Source organism: Delphinus delphis, chromosome 11 (assembly GCF_949987515.2).
Source record: "Delphinus delphis chromosome 11, mDelDel1.2, whole genome shotgun sequence".
NCBI lineage: Eukaryota > Metazoa > Chordata > Mammalia > Artiodactyla > Delphinidae > Delphinus > Delphinus delphis.
In genome coordinates, this window is record NC_082693.1 from 41746161 (window position 1) to 41754814 (window position 8654).

At 47.2% G+C, this 8654-nt stretch overlaps 1 protein-coding gene across 1 annotated transcript; it reads right to left on the reverse strand.

The window, feature by feature from the left end:
- Nucleotides 1-3189: 3189 nt before the first annotated feature.
- LOC132433703 (keratin, type II cytoskeletal 6A-like) lies at nucleotides 3190-8654 on the reverse strand. The gene is made up of 9 exons (XM_060024819.1): nucleotides 8017-8654; nucleotides 6826-7040; nucleotides 6422-6482; nucleotides 6182-6277; nucleotides 5893-6057; nucleotides 5289-5414; nucleotides 4243-4463; nucleotides 3989-4023; nucleotides 3190-3875 (listed from the first exon to the last, which is right to left on the reverse strand). The coding sequence occupies exons 1-9, from the start codon at nucleotides 8584-8586 to the stop codon at nucleotides 3598-3600; spliced, it is 1767 nt and encodes a 588-aa protein (XP_059880802.1). The 5' UTR covers nucleotides 8587-8654; the 3' UTR covers nucleotides 3190-3597.

Consider the following 8654-nt stretch of genomic DNA (forward strand, 5'->3'; position numbering starts at 1 on the left):
AGTGGCAAGATTTCATTCTTTATAGCCATATACAATATTTACACATTTAAAAAATGCCTAAATTGTGCACATTTGTCTATCAAAATAAATTTCAGGGCAAATCCCCAGCCACCTAATTGAAGATGTTTCTGTGCTTTGGGGGGGACAATTTGTGTGTATGAGTTTGCGTATGAGGGTGTATACTCCTCCTTTAGGTGTTTCAATTATTCTTGTGTTGAATCTACTTTGTCTTCTTTATCTATATATCCTCTTGACCCTCCTTTAACCCCTCGTTAACTCCCTCTATGACCCCTGATTCTCTTTTCTCCATATTCTCCCATGCGCCCTTTGTTGTGCATTCAGCACGTCTATTGTCCTTTGTACTGACATCAACTTGGCCTTCATTTCCCTGCTGGCTTTGTTTTTCTCTCTGCCTCATATCTGACTTCTGTTAGTAATGGCTTATCTCTTATTGTCTCATTATATACTTTTTCTTCTCTAATTTTGTAGAGGGTTTTATTTTGGCAATATTTTATAGTGACTTTGTTCTGATGAGTGATCATTATCTGCCTTTTGTTTTTCCTGTTCATTTCATTTTTGAATGTGTATTCTCTTTAGTGAGTCCTGGACCAGTTCCTTTCTGACTAGTGCTCATCTTTGAATGACGTGAACTCCTTCTAGACCAGTCATTTGCAGAAAGTATTCTGGGGAGTGAGCTGGGGCCATATTCAGGTTAACAGGCTGTGTGAATAATTCTCTTATTCCTTAAAAACCTTGCCCAACAAATCACTGCAGAGTGACAAATTCACATTCTCTCTGCTTTTTGTCCCTCTTTTTAACAAAATGTTGCCAATAGGCCTTGTTTCTGATTTGTTATTCAATTCTACTTCCCAGTTTCTAGAAAGATCATGACTAATGTGGTCCTGCCTCAGGTCCTACTCCCAGTTCTGACTGTTGCAAACAAGGGATTCTTGGATTTGCACCTGAGGACCTGTCCTTCACATTGACCTAGTTGTGTTAAATGAGTCAGCAGTGCCTGGCATGCAGTAAAACCTCAACTTCAGGCTGCTCCTATAGCTTGTGTTCAGCTACTGTCTTGATGAAGATTTTCTTGTATACCAGGAGCTAAAAAAACAACAACAACCAAAAGCCAAAATAACAAACTGAGAACAACCAACTCTCCCTGTGACTGGATACTCCTTCACCACTTAGTGGGGCTTGCTCTGAACCTAGAGATCAGCCCAAGGTTAATGCTTAAGACCTTCTCAAGAATTTTCTGAGCAGGTGTCTTGTCTGGACCTAGGCACAGTTTTCTAAATTCTCTCATATACGCAGCTGCTCCTGAATGTCCTCATTTCCCAGACTCTCACTCCAGCTTAGCCTCTAGACCTTAGATGGTCAGAGGGTCTATTGTATATCTTCTCCCGTAGTCTTTTGCCCCAGGCCTCTGTGGGTTTGTAGTCTGCCCTACAGTTTTTACTAACTATACCTGCTGCTTCTCTTGCCTGCATTTGGATTTATGTGGAACAAAGGTGAGAATCCTGTATTATTTCTTCAGGAATGCCCCAGATGTGTTTGAAGAGACTTGCACAGTAATTTGCAAATAATCTGCATCTGCTCTCTGGTTCAAGATGCATGTGCTGGGTGGTGGAGGGTGACCAAGAGGAGCAAATGGGTTTGAGAGGGGACTGGAGGGTGGGAGAGGGGTGGGGGAAAGTTCTAGAATAAGGCTGCTGCTTTCTCAAGACTACAATTACACCAGGTATAGGGCAGGGCAAGTGCTAGGAAAATTGTCACAAAGCTTTGCTATCGTTTTGAAGGTGGATTTTCTTGATTGGGCATTTGCTTGTTTGCTGTAAACTCTTGAGTGTCTTCCAGAGCTCCTGCAAAGTTTGTTCAGACAGCTTCTGGTTGTTTTTTCGATGTTTCTTTGGCAAAAGGAGAGCTTGATGGTTTACAGTCTGCCGTTTCGCTATCAGCACGTGTACCATAAGATTTTAATAAGATAAATCCATGTGTACATATTATTTTGCAACCTGTTTATTATTCATTGATATATTCTATATATATTTCCTGGTCAGTATTTTCTTTCCATTATTCCTCACGGGTACATAATAATATAAATACTAAGTGGGCTTAGATTTTGGAACCAAATCATCACATACCAGCTGTTGGGGAAGTTCTGGGCAAAGTGAGGAGGTACCAATGTGAGAGGCTGCCCACTTTGCTGGGGGAATGGTTATAGGTGAATACAGCAGAATACTGATACAAAAGGATCCAGATTCACCCTCTTTATATTATGGAATACAAGAAACTTTCGCTTGTGTTGTAAGAGCCTGGGGGCAAGGGAGATACTGGTCACTCATGAGGAAATAGGGAATGGTGTGGACAAAAGGCAGCACTAGTGAATGATGAGCCTTGCACCATATCCTGAGTTTTCATTACCCATTCAGAGAAGTCACAGTAGCCAGAGCACACCAGAGAGATGAAGGATTCAGCTTCATCCATCTCTGCAAGAGTCTTAAGGTGTGAGAAGGTAGATATTCCCATTCTCATTTTGCCTTCACACTTTAAAAACCAGAATCTGAGTTTAGTGGTGATTTGACCAGCTCTCCTGCTTTTAATTTTCCCTGCTGGGAAGATGGGATTCACATCCATGTACATACTCCTTCCTGCATTTGTAGTATTTCTTCAGAATACATTTCTAGAAATAGAATTTCAGCTCAGCAGTATATCCACTTTAACTACCCTTGATACACCTTGTCAGACAAGTATGTTGGTCATGAAGTTAAGTCTAAATAAAAATCAAACATCTTACTCTCTTGTTAAATGTCATTTTGCTATGTTAGACCAGAAATATCTTTCCCCTACTGGACATTGAGAGTTGACCCCTTGGGCATGGCTGGAGTGATATTAGAGAAGAAGGAAGAGAAACTCAACAATTACTTCTTGGTATGGGCAATTAAAAGGAGAGTATACAATATGGTGAACCATATTCTTCCCATTACACTTGCCAAACATTTAGATGAAATCTTATCTGTGAAGGAAATCTGAGCATAAGGATGCCAAACTGCTGTTTGTTGAAGTTCTCTAAAGGAGGGGGGCGACGCACATGGCAATTGGGAGTATGCTTCATTCCTGAAAAGGCATTTGCCCGATGAAAACCGCAAGAACCATTGGTAACAAAGCAAGGCAATATGAAACCATGCATTATAGTACAAATCTGCTTTATTTAGCAATACAAGTGAGCAAAGAGCAGAGGAAGCATCACAGGGATACAGACCCCCGTACATCATAGAACTAGTCACTTGTGCTTTCATGATCACTGCAAGGGAGGAACACAACACCTGTGAGATGGGACATACTGGGCCAGTGGAAAGCTAGGGGGATTGCCCTGTTCTGGAGTAGGACCCAGACAGGGACCTTCCGATGGTGAGCAATGGAAGCTCAGATGCAGCAGGTGTGGCAGAGAGGACATGAGGGCACTCAGCAACTTCAGTTCTAACTCAAGGAGTAAGAGAAGAAAGAAGCAGGAGAGAGGAAGCAACTGGAGGAAAGGGCAGTGAAGCCAGAGAGGGAGCCTGAGACGCTGTGGGACCACGAGCCCGTGGCAGGTGTTCAAGGCCTGTAGCCCTTCCTGCCGGAGGAGGAGGTGGTGCTGAATTTGACGGTGGAACTGCTGCCCCCGGAGGAGCTGAGGCCACCACCTATTGCTCTGCCACTGCTGGAACTGAAGCCACCTCCAACGCTGAGACCACTGCTGTAGGAGTAGCCACTGCCTCCGCCCATGCCGTAGCCGCTGCTGACACCGCCTCCGCCCATGCCGTAGCCGCTGCTGACACCGCCAGCACCGCCAGCACTGCCATAGCCACTGGAGGTGGTGGACTGTACCACGGCTGGAGAGGCAAGGGGACAAGGCCATGACAAGACATGGTGAGCTCACTCTGCCACACAGAGTCCAGTCAGAAGAGCACAAGGGCAAGGGAGGGAGGCAAGTGAAGGTACTTACAGATGTTGACTTGTCCAGCGCCTTCCCCATACAGCCTAGGAGAGAGGAGACACAGCCATTATGAGACCTCAGAGCCAGAGCTGGACCAGCGTGGGAAGCTTTGGCGTGAGGAGAGCCCATGGGGAACGTGCCTTCTACGTGGTTTTCTGGGAGTGGCATTATGGCCACGACTAGAGTGCCTTCCAGTGGTGCTCACTGGCTGGACACCTTGGAGATGGACCCAGATGTTTGAGGAGGTTGTGTGAGTTACTCACCTGCACTCCTCGCCCTCCAGCAGCTTCCTGTAGGTGGCGATCTCCACGTCCAGGGCCAGCTTGACATTCATGAGCTCCTGGTAGTCCTTCAGTAGCTGCGCCATGTCCTGCTTGGCCTTCTGCAGGGCGTTCTCCAGCTCGGCCAGCTTGTTCTTGGCATCCCTGAGGGCCAGCTCCCCACGCTGCTCTGCATCGGCGATGGCGGATTGCAGGCTGGTGCACTAGAGGGGAAGATGGGCAGATGAACCTGCAATCTGGACTCCTGAGGAGATGAACCATGGTTCTTCTTTCCCAGTGAGGAAGAGCTCTAGAGCCCAGATTCCATGGAAAAGGAGGTTTGATTCTTTTTGTCCAGTCTTTTTCCATTCTGCAACCCTGAACTAGGCTAGGAGCTCCCTATACGCCTCTGTGTTAATCACCCTAATGAAGATGGAGGTGGTGAGTGCTGGAAGATACTACAGCAGACCCAAGACCAGGGGACATTGGAAGAAATGGACCCACTGGCTTCTTCTGAATGTTGACAGTTTGGGTAAGTTCATGTGCGTGCACGCTAACTCACACAAAACCACAGACACCCACAGTGAGGAGATGATTTCACTTTAAACAGCTGCGACCTTGCCTTCCTTCCACTTCACATTTTTGGAAAACCCTCATTTGTCCTGTGTCTTTACTCAGCTTCTTTTTCACATCAAATCTGAGCATATTTGCAGCACTCTTCCTCACACTTTCTGGCCTGAACTTTTCCTTGCCAACTACTGTCTTGAGTTCCTAAATCAATCATTCCTCTTATTGAATCTCATTTCAGTGCCTCAAGACTGTACCTTTGTACTGTCGACCAGTCGGGATTGGTCCTGTCATGCATTTGTTTCCTGCTCTTGGGTTGGGATCCATCTCTCCAAACTGTGGGAACTCACTAAGGGAGGAAGTACATGTCCTCCCCTCCCTGCTGTTCCCTCAGTGCCCAGGAGTTCCCTACATGGTGGTTGATGATCCCTGGTGGTCTAGGAAGGAAAGGATGCTTTTCTCCTCCATGGTCCCCACCATACCTGCTTCTTGACATGTTCAATCTCAGATCTCAGCCTCTGGATCATGCGGTTGATCTCAGCGATCTCCTGTTTGGTGTTGCACAGGTCGTCCCCATATCTGCACGCTGAACTCTGCAGCTCCTCGTACTGTAAACCAGAGGGAGAGAGGATGGTGTTCATGGGCTTCACAGGACACTAATCAAGGTTTTCACAAATCGAAACTAATGGTTTCTCCACAAGGCGTTTTAAGAAAATTGGTGTTACAAGGTCATGGACACTGTACACCCATCACACACCACCCTTGGTAGGACCACTGACTGTCTCGTTCTCTTCAGGACAAGAACATCCTCTGTACTGTTTCTGAGAACCAGCATCAGGATGAAGCTAAAGCAAAGATCCCTTGGCCTTTATCTATGGTAGCTTTTGTCCTACATTTAGGTTCTTTGACTTACTAGACTTGGACATAAATACTGTAAAGATCTACTCTGTTGGTTCAGGGTACACGTTCTTTGAGTGGACCCCCGCTTCCTAGATGTAGATTTCCCGAGTGAAGTCTCGGGAAGCCTTGTTGGTCTTCCGGGGGGAGGTACAGGGATTCTTCAACAGCTTCCCCCTCACTGCTCACCTTGCACTTGTACCAGGACTCAGCCTCCTCCCGGCTCCTGCGAGCGATCTCCTCATATTGGGCTTTGACTTCAGCGATGATGCTGTCCAGGTCCAGGGTGCGGTTGTTGTCCATGGAGAGGACGACAGAAGTATCTGACACGTGGGTTTGCATCTGAGCCAGTTCCTGCAGAACATGAGGTCGTCAGATCCTCTTTTCCCATGACATTTACAGAGGTACCCAAACCTAAGATTTTCCATCCTTTGCAAATCTCTTTAGAGTCAATAAAACAGTGTGGAAAGATGCTTACTGCTTCATAGAGGGCTCTGAGGAAGTTGATCTCATCTATGAGAGCATCTGCATTGGCTTGTAGATCAACCTTAGTCATGTAAGCAACATCCACATCCTAGGGAAGAAGCCAAAAACTTGGGATCAGATGAGCCAAGCCCTCCTTCCCAGTCTGCTCCTCCTTTAGTCTCGCTGATTACTCTTTTCTCAGAGTCCTCTCCTTCGGCAAAGAAACATGAACCCCTGATCTTACTCATCTCACCTTCTTTAGATTCACAAATTCATTCTCTGCTGACGTGCGCTTGTTGATTTCATCTTCATATCTGGAATTAGAAAGGGTAAAACCTAATTGAGTCAGTGGTGAAGATGATACAGAAAAGGCAGCCTGGGATCCCAACTTCCCACAATGGATATATCCAAATGGAGCTTTCCTGCCAGTAAGCCTAAAAGATGAATTCTGTGGTCCCTAAATTGTTTACATCTTTACTCTCCCCATCCACCTGTATGGCCCTTTTGTTCTTTGGGGTTTGTGTTTAGGCAAGAATTGTGGTTTCATTTCCATGGACACGTTTTACTAAGAATCATGCCCTCATTTGGACCTGGTCATCTAATAGACTTGAAGCGTGGGCTTCAGGAAACTGAGCCCTTTTCTCTCCTGTAACTCACTTCTTCTTGAAGTCCTCTACCGTGTCCTGCATCCCCCTGAGCTCTGAGTCCAGGCGGCTTCTCTCTGAGACAAGGTAGTCCAGCTGTCCCCTGAGATTGTTGATGTACTGCTCGAAATAAGGCTCCAGGCTCTGCCTCACGGTCTTGGTGCCCTGCTCCTGCAGCAGGGCCCACTTGGTTTCCAGGACCTTGTTCTGCTGCTCCAGGAATCGGACCTGGAGAAAGACAAGATGGTTATTTGTCCAACAAAGGAAAGAAGGAAGGAAGGAAGGAAGGAAGGAAGGAAGGAAGGAAGGAAGAGAGGTGAGTTAACTGTCCCCAAGCAGATCTGATGGTCCCCATGGTGCTGGGCTACTCCAGAGCATGTACAGAGGCTCAGGCTGACAGCTCTGCTCCCCTGACTGTTTTCCTTCACACCACACAGATCTCACTGGCCAAGTTTCCCCAGGGAGCTATCAGATAGTCCCTCTTCTCAATTACGGAGCCTGTCAATCAGTGACTTTCAACATTTCTTTTCTTCCTCTTGATAAGCACAATCACAAATGTACTTTAAAATAGTATTTCTCTCGTATATTGCGCAGAGTTATTTTATAGAGTGTATCTCAGTTAAAGGGATGTCAAATGTTTAGATTCTAATGGTTAAATTCCAACCCTATTGATGATTGGATTTAATCTTCTTTCCCATCTAGTGTATGAGTCCCTCTAAAACAAGCTCCCTTAATGCTCATGATCTGGTTCTACAAGTTAAGTATTTCTATGCACATATACATGTTTCTGAGTCTTTTTTTCCTGTAATTTCCTTTGGTTTTTTATCTTCTTTCCTTCCCCGCCGCCACCCCAGCTAAGGCTCAAGTGCTGTTTCCACTGTAATTCCCTTTTTAATTTCTTAGACCCTTCAGAAGATCAAGCTAACTCGTTCCATTCTCTCAGTTCCTTTCCTTTGCTTGAGGGTTATCAAGAGTGGAGAATGCTTCCCAGACAGGAATGAAGACATTTAAGGGATCAGTAGCTGTAAATGATTTCCATCACCTTCTACCTGTGGCCCACATGGAGCCTGTCCTGCATCCCAGTGGAGAGCTAGCCCGAGTCCCCTCCTCCCTCTCTCCCGAGACTCCCCCTGGTAGGACATTGGTTGCGTCTCTCGACTGGGGACTCTGAAATCCCAGTGGAGGGCAGGTGCTCCCGGCTCACCTTGTCGATGAAGGAGGCGAACCTGTTGTTGAGGTTCTTGATCTGCTCCCGCTCCTCAGTCTTGATTCGCTGGATGGTGGGGTCGATTTTCAGGTTGAGGGGAGTCAGGAGACTCTGGTTGATGGTGACCTCTTGGATGCCTCCAGGGGGGCAGATGGAGAAGCCAGAGCCCCCATAGCCACCACTAAAGCCAGCTCCACCACCGAGCCCAAAGCCACCACCAGCTCCACCACCGAGCCCAATGCCACCAACAGCTCCACTGCCGAAACCAAATCCACTCCCGGCTCCAACTCCAAAGCCAAGGCCGCCTCCAGCTCTGCCGCCATATCCGCCACCGAGGGCACAGCTGCCCCCTCCGAGGGAGATCCTCTTGGAGCCCCCTATGCCATAGAGGCTGCGGCTGCCAAAGCTAGCTCCTCCACCCACTCCAGTGAAGCCTCCACTGCCCCTGGAGCGGGACACGGACATGCTGCTGAAGCCAGAGCGGTTGACCCCAGGGACTCTGGCTGAGCCGGCACTGAAGACACGGCGGCTGCCGCTTTGGCTTCTCACGGTGGATCTGGAAGTCATGGTTCCTGAAGTCGAAGAGGCTAAGGAGCGTGTGAGAGGTGGAGGGTAGAGCTGAGAGGAGCAGATCG

What these genes read in the sequence shown, in the direction of transcription:
- LOC132433703 (XM_060024819.1), bottom strand. Translation starts at nt 8,586, where the DNA reads ATGACTTCCAGATCCACCGTGAGAAGCCAAAGCGGCAGCCGCCGTGTC. An exon ending in TCGCCTCCTTCATCGACAAG is followed by an intron (nt 7,041 to 8,016) that starts GTGAGCCGGGAG and finishes GTCTTTCTCCAG; the next exon opens with GTCCGATTCCTGGAGCAGCA. An exon ending in AATTTGTGAATCTAAAGAAG is followed by an intron (nt 6,278 to 6,421) that starts GTGAGATGAGTA and finishes CTTCTTCCCTAG; the next exon opens with GATGTGGATGTTGCTTACAT.